This window comes from Mastigoproctus giganteus, chromosome 4, assembly GCF_048544385.1.
Source record: "Mastigoproctus giganteus isolate SK-2022 chromosome 4, ASM4854438v1, whole genome shotgun sequence".
Lineage (NCBI taxonomy): Eukaryota > Metazoa > Arthropoda > Arachnida > Uropygi > Thelyphonidae > Mastigoproctus > Mastigoproctus giganteus.
In genome coordinates this window covers 113,482,416-113,509,275 of record NC_143578.1, presented here as the reverse complement: position 1 = coordinate 113,509,275, position 26,860 = coordinate 113,482,416, and the positions used below count along the sequence as shown (strand labels likewise).

At 39.1% G+C, this 26,860-nt stretch overlaps 1 protein-coding gene across 3 annotated transcripts in view; it reads right to left on the bottom strand.

Moving 5' to 3' along the window:
- The window catches only part of LOC150087000 (latrophilin Cirl-like), a 285,427-nt gene extending 282,470 nt beyond the window's left edge, over positions 1-2,957 (bottom strand). For all 3 annotated transcript variants that reach the window (XM_090372889.1, XM_090372890.1, XM_090372892.1), the window contains exon 1: positions 2,822-2,957. In XM_090372889.1, the coding sequence (XP_090229015.1) occupies positions 2,822-2,852 (31 nt within the window). In that variant the 5' untranslated portion in view covers positions 2,853-2,957. The remainder of the gene's footprint in view (positions 1-2,821) is intronic.
- Positions 2,958-26,860: the final 23,903 nt, after the last annotated feature.

The window sequence follows — 26,860 nt, the reverse complement described above, 5'->3', positions numbered from 1 at the left end:
TGTGAAAACAGCAGCTTTCATTGCATCCGTTGGTGGCAAGTAGCAGCACGCGATGGCTGTGAGTGACTGGTAGCGTGCTCCAGTTTCACGCGTTCGATGTAATAACTCGAAATAATGAACAAATCAATTGGGAGATACTTCTTACGGGATAAACGTTACATTTGAGTTAACACTGTCTGCAAGATAAAGTGCGTGGGGGGGTAGATCATGACTGGAAAACAACGCAGACGCTTTTTGGATAGACAGGTCGGCTGTTGCGAACCGGATTATGTGAGCACACACACTTGTCAGCAGCAGACGCAGATGAAATACTCCTACAGTGGAAAAGCTTGAATTAGCTGTCCAAGTAATTATCAGAACGCGCACGTTAATCAACAGATACTCGGAAATAAATGGCGTCTTTTAAATTTTCTTCTAAAAAAAAAAAGAGAAGCTAATTTGTTTATTCGTAACATTCAGCATATTACGTTTTAGCTTCGCTAACAGAATATTGTAATATTTTTAAAGCGCGCATCCGATATCGCTTCTTTTACTACAAAAGAGTACTTCAAAAGGCTTTTTGATAATCGAGTCAAACTTCAATCGACAAATAGCTGAAACATCAGACGATTGGCTGTCTACTTGCAACAATGCTATTAAGCGAACAATGGAAAATTCCAATTAAATTGTAACAATTGCGCACGAGCGAAGTGTTTCTCGACTAAGTTTGCCTTGATATCAGTAAATTGGAATGAAATTCCTATTTATAGCTCGATTGAAGTATCTCGCTGCACTATTCATCGCGCCGATAAACTAATTTACTAAAATTCTTCGTTCTCACACTTTTTTCCTGGAAAGTTCAGTCGTGCGTACATCAAAAGTTTCAGTATTTGGTGTATAACGTTGGAAACCAGCTTGACGCTAGCACATCTGTTCTTTTGATGGATCGTTGATTTATTTACCACTGGTCCTATTTATTCCTACACTGCTGATTCTGTTGATTTATTCAATTACCATTTAAAACGAAAGAGGGAAAAGGCTTCGCTTGGTTGACGTAGGATTACAAGGCCTACATTGCACTAACGGGGACTGTTAGGATTTAAGTTGACTAACCTTCTTGTTTATCGCTGTATATTTTCGGGCCAATGTCAACGGTTCATAAAATAATACTTTTTTACGTGTTAAAGCATAAAAACATCCGTTTGTTGTATTTGTTGTTGAATCAATTGATATAAGCTGTTTTTCAACCTTTGACTCATCCTGTACTACGTCAAGATTATTTCCTGCGTCCAGTTCTTCTGTGACAACCTTATACGAGCTAATCAAATTAATTAGACACGACTTCCTTTAAGAAACATATATTGTTGTATTAGTATAATTCCATTCCAGTTTAGATCTCCTCAATTCATGGGCCCAAGCGTGCAATGACCCAATTCACCCTTGGAACCACCTTTAATAACTGGAGAGACGTTGCTCATATCCAATCAGCTGCGACTTCACCTGGGTCTAAAGATGCACCTATCAGCATACCAATCTGCCTTCTTTAATATCATCAAGTCCACGTGTCCTTCTCACATCCAAAGGTGATAATATTTCTTCCATCCATCGGGATCATCCAGTTCCAGATATATTACCTGTTCCTTGATAATTTATATCTATCCCACACAACTTTCTTTTGTGTTACTGACTTCACCAGTTCAATGGCAAACCACTCTGGGGTAGGTATGGCACGATAACACTTTAAAGAGTAGAAAGATGGCTTACGTTCCAGCTGTACGTCTTTGGACATTTCCCATTTAACATGTGTATTTGGTAGTTTCTGTTCCAGTTAAATAGAACTCAATTAGTGACTAAGGCCATCGTGATTTTCCTTGTAAAACTCAATCCCTTCAATTTACCACTGACAATTTCTCTTTATAGAAGAACCAAAGCAAGCTTGTTCTTCTAGCGAAATCATAAATAGGGACAACATAATCTCGTTAGAAATATTTCTACATACTATTGAATTCTTGATCCACGGGATCATACTGGATTTTACCCCCTTGGGGTAGATGAACTGTGCGTTATCCATGTCATATGCCCGAAATTCTAATGCAGATTCACCCACCCTTATTAAGTTTTACATCAATGTTCCCGCATAATGATGCGGGAACATTGATGGATGAGCTGTCATTGCCGAATCAGATCCCTTTAGCTTGAATGCTTCTGAACCAGAGGACAAAACGGTTGAACGAATTTCTAGGGCATAATAACAAACAAATTGGGTGGTACCAATAACTCAAGGTGGTGGGAAACGAAAGAGGCCTAGGAATAATTATATAGTCCGACATGATTCTCTGAGCAGTGCAGACGGCTTGTTTAGACTGCTCATGGGGATTCTGTCAATGATATACAGGAATTTTGTCAGCAGGGAAGAAGGAGGTGATTGCCCCGTTGTATAAGGTAATGGTTAGGTTGCACCTTGAGTCGCGTATACAGATATGGAAGTCTCATTTTGGGAAGGATGTGGATCTGTTGAAATGAGTGCAGAAAAGGATAATGTGGGAGGGAAACAAAAGGGTACTCTTACAAGGAAAGGCTTCAGGTTTGCGAATTTCTGTCTGGAGCCCTGCGAGGTAATCTGATTGAGGTATTAAAGGATTTTGGATTGAGTAAGCTCAATGCTGATGGCATTCTTTCTCTAGCAGACGAATGTCCTTTTAAGGAAATGGCATAGTTTTTCAGTAAAACGAATTAAAGATTTCGGGACGTCACTTCCGGTATCAGAGAAACGAATGTTAAAGAATATTAACGAAACATTAAGTGTGCAATCAAATCAGACTGTTACAGAATAAACACTTACCACTTATTCCAATCAAGTCACAAGGTTCCATGCAGTCACCAAACACTTCCTGTAATCGGCGTGCGAAGAATTTCTTCCATCCGACTTCGATATCTCAGAAAATCTTCAAATTCCGCTGTCATTCAAAGATCTTGGTTTTTCTTCTTTAAGGCTGCAATGAAATACGAAAAAAAATCACTGTAATGTTTTTTGGAACTTGGAAAGAGAAGTACTATTAACTGTTTTTTAACTTTTTTTCCCCCAATCTCAGACTTGATATTACCTCAATATGGCTTTTCATAGTTCGTAGAGATCTCGCGGTTCTTTTTTTTTTTAATAGTAAAGACATCGTCGAGTGAACGTTAAGACTTTGATGTTTCTCACTATCGTTTCAGAACTGGTTCTAGAAGGAGCCAACCATTAAACCTGCATTTTTAGTTATCTCTTCAGACTGATAAACATATCCCGCGGATCATAAAAAAAACTTGTGTCACTATTCTGTTAAAACTTTGCCTTAAAGTTTAAGACTGCTTTAATGATGTTCGTGAACCTTTGCCACGTCAGCCATGAATAGGTCGGTGACAAGGTAAAGCGACCTATTCACTTCGAAACCGAACACTGCGGGGAAAAAAAACTCAAATTTAAAATCAATACTCATTCGCCCTTCCCCTCCTTTCGCATCCCTATTTTGTAGCCACGAGATACAACAGTCTCAAAACACAAACCTGTACTGACGTTTAATAATGTGCAGCGTTTTTGGCAACTAAAGGACGCTTGGTATCTTAGAAAAACGTCTTCCTCGTCTCAGAGAAGACATCACATCTCTGTACTTGTCACAGTTAATATTTCAAGGAAATGGGAAATGCGAGTGCACGTGAAGTAACGTGAATGGGAACCAACTAAACAGTTCCCGGCTACAAAATAACCTGCGCGAGATTACCAACTTGCCCATCACACCGACGCTTCTCCGACGATCGTAAAAAGCACGCGCTTCTACAGCGGGCTAATTAATTCCTGGCGACGTCTGCACTCGACCCACCAAAGTTCCGAGTTCTCACCTAACGCCACAACGGATGGGTTGGTATATTGCGTCGATTTTTCCACTTATAAAGTAATAGCAATCCCATTTGGGTTGTCAAATGGTGTTAGTTAAACTTTCGCAGTTCGTCTGGTTAAAAAACTCGAATAAGGAATTCTTCCGTAGAAGTCTTAAAAATATTATAAAACAGCATTTTATTTAAGAGTAACACCGATTTCTCTCATCTTTCGCATATAAGCGAAACAATTTCTTAAGAAAAAAGAAAGACGTATAATAAAACAGATGGAATAATTGGGAAGTCGGGTCCTTCCCCCCTTTTTTGACCTACCGCTATTTGCCTTTGACGGATATCCTTTTTCCTGTGTGTGACGGATGATGCTGTTTATGGAAATGACAACTGTAAGAAAAAGCCTACACTTGATCAATTGGTCTAATTTTCGTTTGACAGGAAGATGGTGCTTCGACTTATCACGCAGGTTAATGGAGGTAGTCGTAAGTGGGGGGAGGAGAGGGGAAAGGGGGGAGATGCCAGGCCAGTTTGGAGCGTCTGCTGATTGGAGTCGTATGAAGATATTATGTTAAGGCATTGATCTACTCGAAGATGTTAATAGGTGTATCGAACCTCTACCCCCGGTTACGAACACGTGCGTCAGAAAAAAGAACGGCAATAATCTATCATGGCTGGGGAAGCAATAATCGAAATGTCTTAATGTGAGGACACAAACATTACCGATACAACCTCGATTCTGTTAATTTTTACGGACAAATCACTTTGGGACACGCGAGAGATTCGGTACGGATGTCTCGACCACGTTGCTTGTCAAATAAATGGTGTGTTTTTTTTGTTTTTTTATAACTTTTCTGCTTTCCCTTCCCTGCCCACATCGCATAATAAAAAATACATATTAGAAAAAGAAAAGAAACAATGTAACTCGTTGTGGTCCGGATCCTTGTTTAAATATAAAGTAAAAACAAAAAACAAAAACATATTTCAGTAAGAGATTTAAAGGTTGGATGATAATTTCATCCATTTCTATGAAGCTACCCTCTAGAGCTACATTTTTCCCCCATCTGCATGAAAGCTCTTTCAGGCCCCTTCAATAGAACTCCTCACTTTGAGCAGAAAACCAATCCTCCACTTTCAAGGCTACACCTTGTTGCAAAGTCCACTTTAAGAGCAGCCTTGTGAGCAGGGACATTGTCGGCTAGGAGGCATACACCTTTGGATAGCTTCCCGTATCTCTCCAACTTTATGGTCTCTCTTAACTTTGCCAAGGAGTAGTAGTTCTTCCAGTGATGTCTTTCGGGAGGTAATCTGTATGGAAGATGCATTTATTGTCCTAGAAGGGTGACAAAATGATCATGTTGGAAGGCAATTGAATCTTGGCTTTTTTGGGGTTGGCGAAGATGAACATTATTGTTGTTTACTCATCTGTTTTGCTTCTGGGCCTAGTCAGTACCAAACATTCATCCATCCTCAAAATTCGGTCAAAAAAATCATCATCAACCGTACAAGTTCCAATAATTGTGCAGAACACTTTTTCCTATGGCTCTTCTGAGGAGATGCCAATATTTCGCGAACCAAGCTCGTACAGTTGCTATGAAATTTTATAGCAACTGAATATATAGTTGTATTCATACTTACATAATATGAAATCCCTAACTCAAATATTTCTAGGTGTGGGTAAATATTTATTGACTATCCATTTTATATATATTCATTTTTAATTACAGTCACTTTTTTTTCATTAATATTTATTTCTTTTACTTATTTTAAATAAGGAATAATCCACAACCTACAAAATATTCTGATCACTCATGTATTACGCATTTTGTTTTTTTTTTTTTAGAAATACTAAGTATAAAACGAACGGGGAATGAAAGAGAATTACAGTGTTGCGTTATACCCAGAAACTAGCCTGGATCTGAGAGATAATTTCTGTCTGAATGTTATCTCCGCTACCAAGGGGGAGGGGGCTAAAAATCGGAGGAACAGCACAGGTATCAGTGTCACCGGTGAGCTGCCTCTTCCCAACCTCCTGCGTTCTGGATAAAATAGGGGGAAAAAAAAAAAAAAAACTTGAACAAAGAACTGAACTGGAGACCTGGTCGCGTGCTTGATACGTACACCTCTCCTATATTTCCAGAATATCAGCCGGCGGCGGGGGAAAAAACACAAAAAAAAAAAAAAAGAAAAGAGGGAGCCCAGAGAATAGGAGGAGGGTGAGAATCTCGTGAGAAGACTCGATGGTTTTGTTGTAAATATAAGTTTCATTTGGCTTTGGATACCGCTGTTAAAAATGGTAAAAAAAAATAAATATAAATCCCCGACATCTCAGTTTTGAAAGAGCACGCTTTAAATATAACTATGTTGGCGTAACCTCTCTACATTCTGGAATTGCCATACCCTCCTCTCGCCAGACAAAGAACAAAAGAAATAATTGCGAGACAACGTTTGACACAGAGTCTGTTGTCTCTCGCTGTAAGTGGATTTCTAAACCCGATTGCGCGTGTCTACCTCGACAAGTTATTTTTGCCAACCGACACGTGCACCCTTTTGTATTGTTACAACTGCCAATGCTGCAGCAGATATGTCCGCTCGATCCATATTTTTCTTTTGGGATTTTTGGAGTGTGTTCCCGATTGGGGAAAAAAAATAATAATAATAACGAAGAGTTGAATTTACTGTGCGCATAAGAACTGCGCAGTTGTTATGTGATGCAGGTTGGTGTGGTCTTAAATTCCGCAGCTCAGCTAGGAATAGCAAGCAGTACGGTTGTTCATGAAAAATTGTGATCATTCTTTATTGAACAGCGTTCGTATATGGAGACGAAGAATAAATTGAAATATTTAAAGACTGTTCATCTGACTTCGGCCCAATGTAGTTTTATTATGAATAATTCCTAATTTGGAAGGGAAAATAGTCAGAGAAGAATATTGTTTATGTGAATGTGGGGGAGGAAGAGAGCTGTAAATTTGCCTCTGGCGATTTTGGCGTGTGTGAAGAGTGACACGCAATCCGACAAATAAACACTATCGAATTATTCGAGACATATTCGGCGTGCATTAGATATAGAAGATGGGGCATAAGCGCAAGAGAATAGAGGAAAGGTGAAGGAGGTGAAAGAGAGATAGAATGAGAATCTGTGAATGTGTTTCCGTTACAGGGATGAGCAAATGAAATATTATTCGGTGTTCAATCTCGTAGGACTTTAACGTTGTTAGCGGAGCATCAGGTGGCTGTTATAGGGCAATACCCTGTTAAGTGGTTGTGTGCGCGATGTGCCACAGAATAGTTATCGTGTTATCCATTGATCAGAAATGCCGGGGATGTAACACAGTAGGGGTTAGCTGACGTCGGGGAATATGAAGATCACACGGTAAGTGAGAGGGAAGGAAAGAAAATCGAATAAGAAGAAGGGGAAAAAACAGAGAAAGCAAAACAGGACGAGCAACACGAAGTAATACAAGAAAGTTGAGAGGGAGAGGCTGAGAGAAGACAGAGAAAGAAAAGGGAAAAGGGAGAAATAGACAAAGACAGAAAAGACATGACATAGAAAAGAGAGAGAGAGAGAGAAAATGAGAAAGAGACAAAAAGGAGAAAGAGAGAGCAGCAGAAAGAAGCAGAAAGGGAGAGACAGATATTAGACAGAAAAGAGATGATATACAGAAGAAAGGGGAGATAGAGAGAGACAGAAAGAGAGGGGCAGAAAGAGAGAGACAGACAGAAGACAGGAAAGCAAAGAGAGAGAGAGAGAGAGAGAGAGAGAGAGGCAGAAAAAGGGAGAAACAGATAGCAGAGAGAAAAGAGATGACGCGCGAAAGGAGGAAGAGAGAAAGAAACATAGAAAGAGAGACAGAGAGAAGCAGAAAGAAGGAAAAGGGACACACAGACAGAAAAGACATGACATAGGAGAGAGAGAGAAGGGAAGAAAGAAGAAAGAGAGAGATAGACAGGAAAGAAAAGGGGAAAGAGACAACAAGAGAAAGAGAGAGGCAGAAAATGGGAGAAAGACAAACAGACAGACAGACAGAAGAGAGAAAAGAGATAACACGCAAAAGAAGGAAGAGAGAGAAAGAAAAATATAAAAGAAGTAAATTAAAAAAGAGAGATAAACAAAAGGAAAGATGGGTCGATAGAAATGGATTGGTTGGGCTTTATTGGCGCATTAGCAACTAAGGCTATAATGCGCCAAAATCTGGTCATAAAAAAGTAAAACTTGCAGTGGTCTAATGAATTAGGTCACTAAGTCAAGGTATAAAAACAAGTATAAACTGTAAAAGACAAATATCAAAAAACAAGTAACAATTTTTTAAATATCAGTAAAAAGGTTTACTGATTTCAAAAAGCTAAAAATAGCAGACACGTTGTCATTGTCGGATAAAATCTGACTGAGTGTATAAGGCTCAGTCAGATGGTTAAAAGCGCTAAAACGGATATTGCTAAAATCTGGACAATCAATTAAAATGTGTCTGATTGATAAAATTCTGCCACAGGACTCAACACAGAGGAGGATCATCAGCCCTCAGCAAAAAACGAATGAGGATAGAAATGGAATAAAGCAAAATGACCGAGATATGAAGAAAGGGAAAGGAAAAAATTATACTGGAAAGATAGAAAGAAAGCGTAGAGATGGAAATATAAGAAAAATAAAAGCGCAGGATGGAACAGAGAGACAGAAAGAGAGGGAAAGAAACACATAGCCAGAAAAACAGACAGACAGAAAGAGAAATGGACATCAGAACGATTGATGGAGAGAGGGTGCCAGGGAGGAGAGGAGAGGATGAGAGAAAGGGGGAAGAGAAAGAAAGCGAACTGGAGATATGAAAAGAAAGAAAAAGAGAGGAATAGAAACAGAAAGAAGCAGAAACGAAGGAATTTAGAATAATGGCACTAATCTTGTGCGCTTTTATTGGGCTCAAACATTTCTTCCACTTAATAAGGAAGATCATTTTCTTGGGAAGAGAAATTAAGCGACGGGGGCACACAGTGGTGTGGTGTGCCGTGTGGAGGAAAGCCGCTTTCGCGCTGCGCAGCGCAAAGTAGGCGCGAAGAAGTGACAGAGAAATCGCGACGAGGTTATCGTATCGTTCCAGCGAAGCCAGTTTACAGTTTTTATAATTTCGGCGAGGAAACGATTCGGGTGGAGTCAGCACCGAGAACTGGTTACGTGCAACCTCCTCCTTCGTCAGACGCGACTCGTTGCAGAAAGCGTCACCCACCAGATAATCGGCCTTCTTCCTCCTCACCGCGAATGAGCGCCGTTCGTTTGTGCACGGCCAAGATTAGCGGGAAGCGATGTTAAAGCGATCTCTCGCCGAATTCGAGAAAGAGACAGTCGCTCGCCGATATTAATAGAAAGAAAGAAAGAACAATGGCGGTTTATGGCCTCTTCGCATTGTCCGGAGTAAGCTGTTCTGCCTTAACGCCGCCACTTGGCCGGATAATAAAACAGGTACCATCGCAGCCGTGACTAACAGTCGCCAGTAAATCATAACCCGAACTGCTAAACGTTTGTGTTTCACGTTGCCGTGTGTGTCTGGGCGGAAATTGTCCTTCCGCCAGCACAAATGACGTGAGCAGTAAGAAAGAAAGACTGCGTTACAGAAATCTCATTACGTGTTATGATGCAAAACGGGCAAAGTCAAGAAGTCAATAGCGGGCCCTCGCATTTAACGCACGCCTTGTCACAAGTGTAAGGAACAAAGAGCACGTGACGTAACGTAAACCCCTTCCTTTCCATTTTTTTTTTAACTTCACTCACTTTTTATGTATGTAGTTTAATTCGCGAGAAGGAAGTGCTCAATGCGCAGAATTCAGAATTACTGCTCAATGCGCAGAATTCAGAAAAAAAATCCAAGTTTATCGCAACTATATATGAGTATAAACTTGGTTTATGTCCCTAAAATTGTAGAAAAATACAAAATATAGCGACTTAGCTTGAAATAAGGTATACAGAATAAGAGATTTTATTGGCCAGTTTATTTTTTAAAATTAAAAATATGACACTTCCCGGAAATCCTGAAAATTCAGAAATATTCTTTATACACCATTCTGTAATCATAAATATATTTAAATACGTTTTCTTCGAAACGTAGTGTTATTTATACGTGTCACAGCAGACTTCTCACCAGGAGTAAGTTCTGGCTTAACTGTAGCTCTACATTGTTGGTTTTTTTTTTGGGGGTGCACCCAGAGAATTACTTCACCCCGTGGGTTAGCACTACCTCCTGTGAGCGAAGAGAGTCTGATATGAGACAGACACGGTTATCTACTGGACCCAACCCGCCCTCCCGTGGTTTGGACGAGTACCCAGAATCGGCTCTGCAGGAAGGCGACTGATGCTTCTGTGTGGCCAGAACAACACGGCATGCAATAATTATGGCCAAATCTGGCCCTTTTGCAGTGGTATTGCAGAGATCCTTGGAGGACCGCCTCACAAAAATACACGTCTAATAGTTTAGTATAGTATTCTATAATACCATTAGAGCTAATTATTATATGTATCACGTCTGCCGTTTTATTATTTGATCTTTAATTATATTCAGTCCGCGAAAAGTAACTGCTGGAGATTTCTCGAGTCTGTTGGTGCAGTCGGAAGCTAACTAGTGTGACACGAGCAAATAGAAAAAAATTAAAATGAATTACGATACTAATATATACAGATATTTTTATATTTATAAATAATATCTGAAATCCATAATGTAGCACAAAGTGAATAGGATGAGCAATGTTTGGAATTCAGCAATCCCACGGTGCCTTGCGCCAATTGGCTTCAACTTTTGAGCGATGTTTTTATGAAAATCCCAAACACGAAAGGTATCAAAACTTATAGTACGTAGCACCGTGAGGGTTAAAGGAGATGGGGAGGGGGATGCCGGAAACTTTGCTCTGGTGACTAAAGATGGATTTTACCACTTTAAGCCTACAATAAGCAAAGTGGTGGTAGTATTGCACCAGTTGATGAGAATCATCTACCACCAGTGTTAATATTCGTATTATATTATATCATTCACTGTTTAAGTTTTCCGGGATTCAATAGCTTTCTTTAATAATAATACTTGAATATCATCCAACTGTGCAACCAGACTTCACAGATGGCCAGCGGCGATGGTATCGTGGCTTGGGGGGATGTTTAAAGGTGTGATGATATTTTTTTCAGCTTAAGAAGTAATAATCTTTTACCTTCAGTCTGTTTTTTTTTTTTTTTTTTTTTTTCCAATTATTTATCATAATCAGTTTTAGGATTTTTATCTCTCCCCGAATTATGGTATTTGAAGTCGGGTTATGCAATCTTGCAGAAATCTGTAAATGTACAACAATACAAAAGCACTAAACATTCATGAAAAATCTGTTTGTCTCTTTTCTTTTTTTCATCTTAGACGCCATCTGGCAGAAACCAAGATTCAAACGTGCTAATATTTTTCGAACAAGATTTGTCATCCGGGTAGTTGAATAACTCTTCCTGCAAAACAAAGAGAAAACTACCTGGTAGTCGTAATTGCTTTTCTGAAGGGGAGGGGAGGGGAGGGGAGGGGAAGGGGGGAAATCTGCACTGGTTTCTATAAAATAAAATTGTCGTAAATTAAGTTTATTCGCTCCACTTTTTCCCTCTTTTTTTTTTTTCACCTGCTATTAAAAATACTCATTTGAAACGAATTTATGCAGACAGAAAGGACAAATTTAGATCAGCGTTATCTTTACAATAGTATTATGCTCATCAAAATACAACATTAACCTACAAATAACTGGAACAAGCAAATAACCATAATATAAACATCGACTACGAACAGAAAGAAATTTAAAAGGCGATCGAAATCCGTACTTCCCTCCGCGTTTGCATACCCTACTTCCCCACCTCTGGGCCCCGCATTAATTTTGCTCGAACTTCTGTTTTCACAAACATATGCTCCATCAAACAAACCAAGATTGATTCACGCGACTGGTACCAAACCCCTTTGTCAGTCACGGCCACCGAAACGCACGTTACGAACTGAGACCGAGCATTTAAACCCGAGCGAACCATTGAGCCATTCCAGCTCCGCCCGGGGACAGCTAAGAGCATGCGGGTCAAACATATGTTCGGATACAGTAATAGTCCTCTGAGGGAGGGAACGATGGGGTGGGGGGGACAAATAATCCACCCATTTGTCTCACGCTAATCGCTGTTCCGTCGTTCCCGACCCCACAGTGACTCCCAAACCAAAGCTAGTATTTCTGCGACAATTGTGTATCGACATAATAGGGCCACTAAGGCATGGGCTACGGGTAGCGAAGGGCTCTCGTGGCAGATGGCAGGGACTCTCTTATTCTTCGGGCGACCACGAAAATCCTTCTGAACAAGTTCGTAGACGGCTAAACTATCTCCCGTACGTGTCCTTTAAACGCTATCTGTTTCGACCCCACATTAAGCCTCTTTCCTAACTATGGGGTTTTGTCCAAAATGGACTCTGTTTACATCTCCTTTAGCGTTGATGACGGTAAAGAAACTAAGCTGGGTCGGTCTTGAGCCGTTGAGACTAAGAAAAGAAAGACCAGGTGGATTGGGAGTGGCTGACAAGCAATACCGCCATCTTTTGTACTAATCTGTCTGCTTCGGGGATGAAAATCATATAAATCTGAACCAGAATTCTTACTAGGGATTTCCTCTTTCTTTCTTTCTTTTTTTTTATTAATCCATGGATAGGCATGTACACTCGAGAGAATGATTACGATAATATAAATGGATTGAGTTGTTTTCCAAGGCTGGTTTGTAATTTTTTTCACGAATGGAAAAAAGATAAATGTCAAGATTAAAACATACATCTCCACTTAAGATCTAACTGTGATAAGTCTCACTTTAAAAGGCCTCAATGATGTTTATTTTAAAAGGGGAAATGTACTCACTCACCCTAGAAGCGTGTGACAGAAACCCACATTAGTCTTTTAGTATTCAAGGGCCATTTGCTTGCTGAAGTATCACAGCCCCTCGTGATAAATCCAGATTGCAAAACAGGACAGATTCAGATATATTTTCTCGATAATCTAACTCTGTCGTTGTTGTGGAATTTTAGGCGCATCAGCGACTTGTACCATTAATAATATGCCTGTAAAAAAATTGCGTGTTCCGTGTCGGTTTTCTCTACGAAGAACTCGAGTTTCTGGGAGAAAAAACCATGATACTGTCGCCAGAGACTAACTGAGCCACATTGTGAAAAAGATCCATAATAATTCTTCGGTTTTTATCATCTGGTATGGGGAAGACGATGACTATGCTACCCACGAGGGCATCTGGGTCTGGTGGAGTGTCCTAATATGATAGGGCGCTATTCGGAGTAATGGTTCTGTTACCACGAGGTTGTAGGAAACACAATCCACTCTGTTGATTTCTTAATGCTTCTCAGTGAGCGTGAAGGGATGACCGAGCGGTCTTCTCTAAAGACCTAGGGGTGTGACAGGTCAAGAGATAAAGATCTGGGATCAAAGGGGTAAACCTGCACAGAAATGGACAACGCGAACTTAGATTGTAATGAGTCAAGTAAGGGGGAACTATCGTGAGATGATGAGCACCAGTCACAGCTACTGAATCATTGTCCTGGAAATGAAAAACATAACGCGGAGTTGAAATGCCTGTAACGAAACAGATCACGAAATTACAATAACCTTAACTAACTTTGTATCCGCGATGGAATAATGAAACACTTAAAAGTCCAATATAAACTGACTGGTTAACAACGTGGGCATCAATCATAAATAAAGGAGAAAGTTACACGGAATTTTGAACAGCATTATGACAAATCCGGCTTTCAAAGTAAATCAGGTTGTTTTGTCATTCTGAAAGAGACCGTGACAACAGATTCGCCAACCTTTAGCTTTGGGGAGATGTTTGGCATATATCAGACCCAAACCCCATCGTCAGATTCGTGATTTCATTATTCATGACACAGCTTTTCACCATTCCAGGGACCAATTACAATTTTCCTTAGTAAAATACATTGCTGGAAAGTTTGGTTTGTGTGGTGCAGTTCTTCTGTAAAATCTGATGATATGAGTTCCTTTCGTGCTGTTCTTGGACTAATATTAGTTTCTGTGGCTTCCTCCGTACTCCTGGTTGACATAATTCTATGGGAACTGGCGTTATCTACCCACCACTCTTCTGAGTTCCCCTAAAGTCTCTCTTTTCATCAACTTCTGGGTCTATCTGAAGGTTTCCCAGCTGTAGGCACCATGATGTTTCCATTTGGTGATTAAATCAGCCACCATTGAGCTACCACCTATATCCGACACGTGGATGGTAGATATGGTTCATTTTACCGAAATCGTAGGGATATCCTCTACGTTTTAGCGATAGTGTATGCACAAGTACGTAAAAGACTTAGAAATACCATTAAAAACCCTAAAACGCATCTAAGGATGGTACAGGAGCTCACTGTAACTTCATTATTATCCACTATCTTAAGAAACCGAAATCATTGAGGAAAAGAATGTATGTAAAAAAAAAAAAAAAAAGAAAAGATTAACTGAGGAAGGGTTAAAGAGTCAAAAAATCCATCCGTTTAAAAGATAAATGGAAACAAAATATTTAAATATGGAACCGAGTGGAAATCTATTTCTCAAACTGCTGAGTGAAAATAAAACGGAATTTTATAAACCTAAACTACGCGATAGTTTAGGTTTATAAAATTACAGGGGAACTACAGGGGGGGGAGATTAAAAAACAATTCGGATAGTTGAATGAGGAAGTTATTTAAAAGAAGAATGGAAGAAAAAGAAGGGAAATGCATTTTTCTTCCAAATATAAAGAAATGGACAAAAATACCAAATGAAATTAAAAAAAAGGTATAAAAGAACGGGTTTTATAAAAGTGCCACCTAATGGAAGAAAACTGCAAAACAAACACGACTCTAGAAGTTTTAGTAAGAAAATTAAACAAATGCCCGGAACCAACAGGACTAACTTTTTATGTGCCCAATAAAGAAAGTCAAATGGTAACTGAAAGCGAAGACAAAAAAATGTGGGAGGAATATTTTGGACTCTTCGAAGAAGAGTTAGAACGAAAGAAAGAAAATTCTTAACCGGGAAAGGGCCCTTTATTTTTAAATCAGACATCTGTCATCGATGTCATGAAAAAATGCTAAAAATTGCTGCTCGCAGATCAGCTTTTATGCAGAATATTTAAAGAAGTCTTATCATCCGGGCAGCTGAATTCGTCTTAAAAGCGTTTATAAACAAGTTTAAGAATTGCAGAAATCCAGAGTCAGGCGCAGGGGTGGTTTGGAAAGGGAAAGCGAGCCAGACAAGCGATATTGTAGCTGTCAGTGATAGCAGAGAGGTGTCCGGAGGTACAACGAGATATTTACACATGTTTCATTGATTAAGAAAAGGCTTTTCACGGGGGCAGAAGCAGGAAAAGTTAATTGAAATTTTGATAAAGATTACGATTGACGGTTAAAGACATCCGAATGAAACGGATCTTTGACTGGAACCAGCAAAGTGCAGCTGGAACTGTTCGAGAGCTTTATCAAGATGGGTTGATATCGGAAGAGTACGTCAAGGATGCGTTTCTCTTCCTCCTTTGCTCTTTAATCTACACATGGAAGAAATAACAAAGAAACCATTAGGAGGAAACGCAGAGGGAATTAGAATTAAACAGCAAAATGTTAAGTAATCTTCGGATGACACGCTGCTCAACAGAAACTCCAAAAGCTTAATCAATGTCCTTAATGAGAACTGCTGGGAGTATTGGTTTGAAAATGAATGGAAGAGAGAGACAAAAGATACGCATATCTTCGGATCGGAGCATAAACGAAGGATGAACATCGACGTCAACGAAAGGCAAAACTTGCAAATAAAAGAACCTTCAAAACAAAAGCAAAAGTAATTTGAAGAATGACAAAAGGAGATAATCGAAGAATTTAGATCGTCCCTTAAGAAACAGAAAGGTGAGTTGCTAAATTAATCTTAGAAGAAAAATGCGAGAGAGAGAGAGAGAGAGGGGGGGGGGGAAAGGTTAGTTTTACAGTGCGATAAATTGAACCCCAGAACGCCCAGAGGGGAAAAACGCTTCCAGATGTCGCCCCTGTGGGTGGATCTTCGTATGTCAATAAATCACCATTTAGAATACTGCATTTAATTATGACGATGCACGTAAAACGAATAAACATCTTAGATATAATGAACTTTGATTAGTTACAGCAGAGCTCTTTTATAACGGCCTTGGTTTAAGTGTAAATCCGATTGTTTTTGTTCGCTGTTTTCTGGATTTAAGTATCAAATTAATTGAAATTACAATCTTTAAAATTAATAATGATAATGGAACTCGTGGGTAGGACCAAAACTGTTGAAAACCCTTGCTCCTATATTTTATCCTACAAAGCTGCTAAAAAAAATTTACCAGAGAGCTCCAAATTCCCGATGGGAAGCATAAAATGACTTCAAAAAAAAAAGAACAATAGAGTTTTTCATCCAGTAAATCAATTAACGCAAAAAAATGGACCTTTTCTAAGCACAAGATGCTTACGCTGTAACAATTTCATGCTTTCCTCCGTTGCCTTTGCTTTCTGTATGATTTCGTACGCTGAATGCAAGTGTTGCGTATTCCTGCACAGAAATTATTAGCGATGTCATTCTCAAAGCTGATCTTGATGATGGATTCCTTGACACGTGTCTTTTATACTTAGAAACAGCATGAAGTCTGGAGGAGCCAGATAGAAGAATATCTCGTGGAAATGCTCCAACCCCCATCGTTGAACCCGACCTTTGTTAAGGGAAGCATTGTCCGAATAAAAGATGGATTTTCTTGAACATTCTTAGAAGCATTCTATCAAGTCAGTGCTTCCAGAACATTCCCTAAAAGATTAAAACAGAAAAAAACAAAAAAAAAAAAACTTCAGAATAAAGTAGAAACATGTTAAGTGAAATATCATAAATATAAAACGCTCTCTCTCTCTTTCTTTCTTTTCCTTTCATTTCCTCCCAGCTACTTTTGCTAAATTGAATCTGACGTGCTTTATTATGGATATTTTCCTTGTCTGCCTTTTTTACCTGCGTGTTTTAAAGCGATTAAAGTAACACCCACGAAACTGAGTGAAAGTGTTGTTAAGTCCCTCAAAGTACCACCACGTACAGATAACTGCACACCTCGGATTATCTAATCTCGCGCCACAATGGTCCAAATATTCATGAAGCTGACCGGTTTGTCTGGGTTGGAAACCCTTCCTGCTTCTCAGTTAACAGCGTGAATTTCTGTCTTTAAAAGCTATTGTAAGAAGGTGGGAGGAAAGGGGGGAATATAAAGGAAGGATGCGAACATTGTTTAACTTCCTCACGTTCAGTAAACGGAAGTATCAGGTGAGTTGGTGGTATTGTTTCCTGGTAACATAAGCGTCTCCTGTTCCTTCCCGCACGATCTCTAAGGATTCTTGGCTCTGCGAATCGGTTTATCTATTCTTTTCGTAGTTAGGGGGAGGACATGTGTGGGGGGATTTAGTCGTTAAAACTTCTCTGCTAGTAAAATAATGAAATACTTCCGACAGAGTTGACCCTTCCATCTATTTTTTTATTTTTCAGGAGTCACTGGACTATTGTAGCGTGACTTCTGGTAACAACCCCTATCTTGCCAAAATTCCTTCATTTGTTATTTGAAATTAGCGGTCAAATTCGAGAAACTATCAAGAAATTTACATTAAAACAGTGATTTCAATGAAGATAGCAAATATAACAACGTGTTTATCGACTGAGCGAATGAGAAGTCTGTCAGTTAGAGTTCTCGCATATATCCTTCCATTAGAACTTACCAAACAGATAAAACGAAGTTATTTATATTACAGAAAGACTTTAAGGCTTTAAAGAGACCACATAAGGAGTTGTAAACGGTAAATAATAAAATATGGATTAGGATTCGAAGTCGGCAAACGAAATCGTAGTACTGAGATGACAATTTCAATAGCATTTTCATTGCTGGAACCACAAGTTATGTGGAAACTAAGCGTGTACAAGAGTATTGGGGTTTCTCAAAATACGAGTGTCACCTGTATCTCAAAACTAACGTTTTCCGTGTAAGTTCCACCAACTTTCTCAGTGTCCTTGTGATTTTAATTAACGTTTCAATTGATCGTGATAACAAACACGCCCAGTCTGTCTCGGAAATAGAATACCACTCTGTTATTTACACGCAAAGGTGTAAAATCATTACCAGCTATTCTATAAAGAGTGGCTTCAAACACGGGTTTGGTTTCGAGAGTAAATACGAATATCAGATGACAATCGATAGCACGGGGGGGGGGGGGAGAGACGAGGCTGTACCCGTATCCCTCAATAACCCCAGTTTGTGTTTAGATATTACAAAGGAAAACTGTCCACAGCACTTATGAAGATGGACGTTGGCGAGCACGGCGCCACCTGGCGGCAAATTTGTGATAAAGAAAATGAGCAGCAAAAGAAAGAATCAAATAATCAATTATTATGTGAATAGAAAACGGGTGTTGTTTATTTAGTTAAGTAAAATATTTGATAAATTAGTAATTAATATTTTGGATAACTGCAGTTTTAAAAGAATATAAGATGTCAGGCTTCTATATATTTAGAAATGGATAACAGTATCTCGGCGGTGCGTGAGGGAACAGCTCCATAGGTAGTCTCCCGTTTCAATATTTCTATTTTGAACGCGACCTCGTGGTTAATTTGCATAATGCTGACGAAGCAACGTTAATTGTGTGTCATCATATTCCATAAGGCTTCTTCGGCTAATGTCTCTCTCATACAACTTTCTGCTAATGAAACGAATCCATCAAGGACATCCATTGCGCGCGCGCACACACAAACAGAGACAGAGACACGGACCCTAAAGAAACAATTTCGAAGTGTAGCACGTGTCCTTAGGCAAGCAGTGATGGCTGAGTTCGGGTCATTTCTGTTTGTAGCGAGAGGGCAGGCAAGAGATAAATTGTATAATCATGCAATGGGAGAAGTGTCTGTCTTGGGGCTGCTAATTATTAAGTTTTAATGGTCGATAATTAGAGGTGTACGTCTTGGCCCAGCAACCAAGGTTAGAAGTCGACATCATTAGCGAGGAATTGTGTGCCGTCTGTGCTTTGTAATCCCAAGCTCCGCACCTCACAGTCGACGGGGACATCAAACTGCATCGAGTTTTTCATCCTCTACCTTCTCCTACGTTCGTACACGTATTAAAACGAACGTGAAAGACACGTTCCCTTCTTTCTCTCTCGTCTTTCCCCTCCAACGTTTCTATTTCAATTACCAAAAGATAATTCTGCAATAGAAATAAATAAGCACATTCGATTTAATAGAATGACTGGTTGTTTTTTGACCACCCCATGTGTCGTACAAATGGCTGTGGTTGATGGGTTTTCTGGGATACGAAAAAGGTTACATTAAAACTATAATGAACTAATTATAGCAGAGAGAGAGAAAGAAGAATTCAAGTTAAGATTTTATTATTCAAAATCGGCGAATTGGAATCGTTCTTATAGGGCCGCCTAGCGGCAGGTGGAAGAATTAATGAGACGGATGGATAATTAGTTATATATTAATTAGCATTTTTCTCGAGTCCTCAGGAAATTGGGGATAAGGGGAGTGAGAGGGGGGGGGGGATTATTAATGTATAAAATCCGGTGAATGTTACTCACGATTTTTCAAACTGTGAATAGAAATCTACAAAGCAATATTCCATTTATTTGACGTTTGTAATTCAGAAAAGAAAAAAAATAAAATAAAATTGCGCGCGCACACACACACACACACAGAGTTGTCGTTTGTAGTAAATGACTTCATCTGTGATAGGAGTGCCCCAGTTTTCCAGCAGAATCATTTCGGTATGCCATGAAGCTAGCAATTAATTCCTTTTCATAGATATTTAAGTTGAAGTTTAATTAATAAAAGCCTCAAGACCCAGCCAGACAGCAAACTTACGCTGAATGTCGTACTCAGCAATAGTTGGAGTAATTAAGCTTTTGTTAATTGTGAAGAGGCTCTCACATTTCAAACGCTTCGAGGATTTTAAGCGAAGTTTCTCCGCACACTTTTAATGAGTTCCCCGACTTAACTTGTTAACTGGAGTTAACTTAAATGTTACTGACGCGATGCCTTTGACCAATACAACAAACAGCCTTTGAAAAGTGGGCGACAGGGGAATCGAAGCCCTCGTGTTTAAAGGGCATTTTATAAACTGTCATTGAACTTCGTCCGCAGTGTACATAACACCAAAAGAATCCAAAAAAGCTAAAGTAAAAAAAAGGATTGTTTTTGTTTAAATGAGTACGTACGTATCTTTAAATGACAGGGATCGCTGCAGTCTCACTAAAAACCCCTTCTAAAATGTATTTTCTTTTCCTCTGATGATCAACGAGTCCTCATCTCTGTTATCAGTAAGCTACCTTTCATATTTACCTTGAAGTGGGGAAATGATTGAGTACCCAACTGACCTTCCTACCGCCGAAGCAATATTGTAACGGAAATCAAAGTCGCCAAGCATTGTGATTCGCTCGTGGTCTCTTTCCTGCCTGTTGTGGATACGATCGCGGCTTAGGCAAAGAGCTAAATCGGCAGATGTGGGCTATCCTATTATTAAACATTAAATTAGGAAATGTGGGTCCATCTGTCGAATTCACCCGCTCCTCTTAATGACGTCATTGGAGAAGTTCAGTGTTTAGTTGGGTTAATTGAAGTGTGGTAGATCCGCTGCAGGGAACTGCAAGGACGAATTTCCCAACTTTGGACTGGAAACTAAGCGTGTATATGAGCACGTGGCGTACACCCTAGTCTTCGAAACAATTCTTTGTCATAGAAATTGTTTTTAAGACATATTTATGGTCTTCTTAATGTGGATGTTCGCTCTTAAGAACCACAAATCATTTGAGTTCTAAGGATGGTTTCAAACCACGAACTCACTACAGAGCATAACGTGTCCTGTAAACCTTCAAGACTTCAGTGGTCACATTTCAGTCCTTGTCTTCGTAAATCTGGGCACCTCAAGTAGTTGAAACTCTAAGGAATGGCATAAAAAATCGTTGGATCAGAGAGTTGTAGTGGAGAACGCATTTTAATTACAACTTACGTGGTTCAATTAGAATGCTGAAATTGTGCTAAAGACTTGGGCTTTTTACCAACGACTCAAGGGATGGAAATTTCTATCTTTAATCGGTTTATTTAAATGCCCTTTGGAGGTTATTTAAATAAATCGATTTGAAGAATAAGGTGATTTATGATGGAGAAACTACCTTCGTCCAAAAAAAAAAAAAGGCGATTTTGTTGTGGGTGTTGTAAGGTGTCTTTATCCTTTTAAATGAACGATGAACCACCCCTAACTTCCCATTGCTCCCCCACCAATCGACGTAATGATGAAAGGGGAAAAAGGATCATTATTCTTTACTTATAATTGAGATACTCCCTTCTGGAGATAATGGGAGGACTGGACATTATGTCACTCTACCTTCCTTCTGAAAATTAGAAACCAAGAAAAAAAAGTTAGTTCAACATATAATCTCCAGGTGGAGTTAGTACTTAACTTTTCATCACTCATTCTCATTAAGTACAATTTGTAGCTTCAAGACAGGGAATGGCTGAAGGTCTTGTAGATCATGGCGTCACGATTTTGGCGTATGCCACAAAGGGCAACTGTGAACTATATATATTTTAGAAAATACAGATATTCGTTATAAAATATAGTGGATATAATTTTGTTTATCAAAATACACTAGCGATCATAAAATTGTAATTTCTTTCTCGCTTGCATACTACACGAATATTCTAATATAAATAGCCAAAGGAGGGGGCCTGAGTATAAATATGTGAGGTGGAAGGGGGATCCCGCCTTGTCGCTCCAAAATATCCAAACGCATAAAGGGGTGGCACTGACGCATTACCACCAACTACTGTATCTGCTTTATATATTATAGCTTACGATAGTCGAGGCGGGGGGGGGGGGGTTCAAAAATGGTCTCGGCAGTAGCAGCAGTGAAATGTCTGATAAGGCGAACGGATGCAAGGAGGAAGCCATTTTTGGACGACTTCTTATATCTCCGGTCTCAAGGTATAAGAAAACATGTTCTGCTAGCTGTAAAAGCAGCGCACACACGCACAGATAAACTCTCCTCACTGTTACAGGTGTATCCATAATTCATCGTGACTAACTCGCATCCATTTAATGTTTCCCGGTATTCATGCTTTCCTTTTTTAAAGATTCCGCGCTAGTTTACATCGCATAGTGTAAGACGCCGCTCGTCTCAGGCTTTCTCGTGTCTTATACATAACGAAAGAAGGATGCCAAGTAATGATAGCATGAATTATAAATAACGGGGTTTTAGAAATACGGTAAATAAACAAAGATACTCAGCTGCGTTGGAAAACCCTTGCTGTGGGCAAAATAAAAGCCGTTTGCATTACGGAGTCTCCGGCATTTTACGAGACCCAAACTCACTTCGTTCTCAAAGTGTTTGCCCTCACTTTGGGAAATTGGACCGCGCGCTGCTCTCGAGCTTCTCCATCGCACTGGCCGTGGGCAACACTTCTGTTCATTACGTTTCCTTCTAGGTTTACTTAACGACCCCAAAACAGATTTTTCCAAAAAATAAATCGCAACAATTCATAAAGAATACAGGTGGCGCCACATTACGTGGTATGGTTTGATTATGGGTTTTTGTCCCGCGTGGGGGGGGGGAGCTCGTAGTAAAGACAATATTTGTGCATTTGTAAACACCCAAAAGAACACACGATCTCCACCAGAAGGAGGGGCGCCTCCGTAGCCAGGTGGGAAGGAGCAGCAGTGCGTAGCACACGCTTCTTGATTAGACCGGGGTTCGAGCCCGTCACCACCAAATACGGAGGATGCGGAAAGGTCAAGGAATGACCACCGCATATCCCGGAGCAATATGGCCTTAGTTGCTAATGCTCCTAAAAACCAACCAAACCAAACAAACCAGAAGGAGGGACCACTTAAAGATTGAACCAGATCACGTGAGAATGATTATTTTTAGATTCTGTTGCAGCATTTCTCAAAGGTCCTTTACTGAATGATGCCAGAGGAGATCAGCTAACTACAGCTTCGACAGAATAGCTAATTTAAGAATTCCTACAGTCTCCGACTGGATTCGAACCCGGATGAATCACAAGGGGTGAAACAACACTGTTGCAATGTCGTTTCAAAGACGCTGTACTTCCACGAAGGCCATTTAAAAGTGTCCACGTTGTTGACCACAGCAGAAGAGTTGAGGGCCGTGTCGAGGCTTTTTAAGAGGCTGTAGGAGTCACGCGTGTCATTTTACCAGTGGGTTAGTGCACGAGGTAGGTAGGCATACACACTCCCCATTCGCTGTTGGCCCCTGATTTCGTTTCATGATTGAGTACCGATGGACAAATCATGTAAGACAATGGACCTGCCGAATCTTTAAAAGAAACTAAAAAAATTGCCGAGAGGAGCCCTCCAACTAACTCTGTCTCTCTTGACAGATCGAAGGGAGAGAAGTCAGGCGGTTCGCAAAGCGCATTTCATGTCTTATTTAAGTGGTTCGCGAGTTGCACGAAGATTTTCACACCCTTCCATACAAGATAAACAGAGTTATTCTGAAATGATGGCAACACCGTGGGATGCGGATAAAACAAGGCGGGTACTCATCGGAAACATTGTGCCTCTCGGTCTCAAGGGGATGCCCATTCCTTCTTCTTGCAAGGATTCTAATGCAATTAATTATTCTGTCTTAAGTACAGGCAATTCGTTTCCGCATAAGTAGCTTGTGTTTCGTGACGAACTTTTGTCATACATTCCCGCTACCTCCAGGGATATAGAATCAGTTCGGGCGGAAACGTCTGACATTAAAAGGAGGACGTAAAATCCGAAATTCCCTGGTGCACAGAGCATAGAACAGAGATTAGAATCTCATTATTTCGAGCCCTCTGCTTGGGACAGAAGACGGAGAGAAAAATAGAAAAAAAAAAAGGAGCCTTCGTGTAAAGAACAGGAAAGGATTGCATACGAAATCCCTTAGGAAATTCAGACTGATTTGATGATTATTGATTAAACGAATGCTTATTTTTTCAGCGACAGTGAAAATTATTGAATAAATTATTAAAAACCAGCTGTTTTCATTGAGTTACTTCACTGGAATATTTTTTTTTTTTTTTGCCTCCTTTTGCTTTTCACGGGGTCATTTTAAAAGAAAAAAAAATTAATTAGTTTGGTAACTGTGCACTTCGGTCTAAGTGCACACTGAATTTATCGGAGAAAAAAAAGAGCAGACAACTAGACAGAACGGATTACAAAAAGAGACGGACAACTAATAGAAATTCATTTACTTTTTTATTGAGAAATTAGCGAAAATTCCGCAGATGCCTCGAACTAATGTTAGAATAACTGATTACAATTATTAGAAATATGTAGCAATGCGTACTCAACAATTAAGGCTATTACAATTACAAATACAATATCTATTTTTAAACAATTAGATATCTACAATTACAAATAGATCGTTTTCAAACAATTTAGTCCTCAACAATTAACTTTTTAACAATTAGAAAATTATGCGTACTCAACAATTTAGTCTTCAACAATTAAAAATACGATATATATTTTTAAACAATTGGATATCTACAATTAAAATTGGATCGTTTTCAGACAATTTAGTTTTCAACAATTACAAAATTTATTTTTAAACAATTGGATATCTACAATTACAGATGGATCGTTTTTCAAACAATTTAGTCCTCAACAATTAACTTTTTAACAATAAGAAAATTATGCAGCAATGCGTACTCAACAATTAGTCTTCAATAATTACAAATATGATATATATTTTTAAACAATTGGATATCTACAATTTCAAATGGATAGTTTTGCAGACAATTTAGTCCTCAACAATTAACTTTTTAACAATTTAGACCTCGAAAATTATTTTTCGACAATTGAAATCTCAGAAATTACAAATTTATTGTTTTAGAGCAATTTTAAACCTCAAATATGACAAATATGTGCGATTTTCAACAATTTAGGTTTTCCAACTGTTAGAAATAAAAGCGTTTTCAACAATTAGGCCAGAAAGTTGAAAAAAAATCGATTATACTCGATTCATGCATCTCAGCGGTTGCAGCTTTTAAGTTTCTCGTATTCAAACGATCCTCACAACACAATTTTGCTGTAAATTTATTATTTTGAAACATTTTTCGTGACTACAAGTAGCACGAAATCAATCCTCGAATCTGTCTTCGAACACCACACACATGCATCTTGCAATTAAACGTTCAGATTTATAGGGAACATTCGACCAAAAGTTACTCGCTATTAGTACACATAAAACACGTCGCCGTCCCTTATCTTCTCAGATAACATGTAGATAGAAAGAAAGATTAAAGGAAAAACATGGCCGCATGGTTAGCTGGCTATCGCATTAGAGAAATAATCCCACAGCTTCCAGTTGTGCGAGAGGTCGGAGTCAGTTACTACTGAAAGACAGCTGGGTTCCCAAGACTGACATCACAACCAGTTCTGTTCGGCTATAAATGTCAACGCTGACAGACATTGGCCTGCCTCCGACGGCAGTCACAGGGTCAATAGGGTGGTACTTGCGCCTTCATCAATCTTCCACCTCCTCCTTATCAAAATGTAGCCTGTGACAGTTTTCTATAGAGTTCCGGTAACTGTGTGCTCAAATTTTCACTTGCCGTCAACTAAAGGATTGCACTTGTGTTTTTCTTTCCTTCTTTCTTTCCTTGTTTTTTTTTTTTTTTTCTTCTTTTCTTTTTGTCTCTCTCTCTCGTAATTTTTTTTAATGTCCGAGTTTTTCGGTATCCTTCGGAATCGTGGAATATGTTTCATTTTCGAAATTTACGGTTGAGGAATTCTGTGCTGCCATTTCATACGTTGTGCGGAAACGGTGAATTATGGGAAAAAAGTTATTTGGAAAAATGGACTGGAAAAATTCTGGAATTTTTATTATACTCGGAAAATATATGCGACATTGGATTAAAAATGACCAATGACGGTTTTACTAAATCAGCTATATTTGTTTGTATTAGCATTAAAGAATTAACAAACCATACACACATATCAATAAAGTATTTTAAAGTCGCTGCCATTCTACAAATAACTGTCTTTACAAATGTCATAAAGAAACCACTATTTTGGCTTCTTTGTGATATTTGTGGCCTCTTTAGACGTTACACGCTTAATTGCCAGCATCATTTTATTAAATAGCGAAAATTCTCGCTTTTTGTTACTGAAGTGTCCCTCAAGGATCATCCTTGGGACCTTTTTTGCTTTTCGTTCTATATAAATATTATATATCATCTTATTTAACACATTCGGGTGAATTACCGTACTTAACACATACCAACAGAATTTTAAATTTTACTCAATTATAAATTCGCATAATTCCGAAAATGCTCTGCACACTTCCCTCTACTTTATACACGTGAGCACGTTTGAACGATCTTAACATAAACACAGAAAAATACTTTAGGTTAATATTCGTCGATGCTCGCAGGAAAACCATCCCTAATAATTATTCCATTAACTCCCAAATTATTACGAGAGTTTACGAGTGTAAAAGACCTTTTGCGTTACTTTTACAACTAATTACTTTTGCCACTCGTGTACGAGACATTAATAATAAAACATTTCGCATTTTGGACTTTTATTAAAAGATACACTGGCTCGAATCATTAAGTTAAGCGTAAAATCTACTTAAGAGTCCTTAACGTTACCAGTTTTAGAATTTTATTTGGCCCCCATCGTTTATAACGTATAAAAATCTCCCCAAAACTATGCACTTCTAAGGCCGTTAAGTATTTTATGGGAATTTATGATAAACCTTAATTTCATATTATTCAGAATACGCATGCGTCAGTTAAATTTATTTATAACTTAATACAATGGAGTTGGGGGGGGGGGGGTGGAAGTGTTCGTCGAATAGGTGGATAAGATCGTTGAAAAGGATGCGTCTAAAACCACGTCTTACAATAAGGAAGGCGATTAAGGGGTGCTTGATTTTCTGCATCTTTCGCATATGAAGATCAACTTTCTTAGGTATTCGTC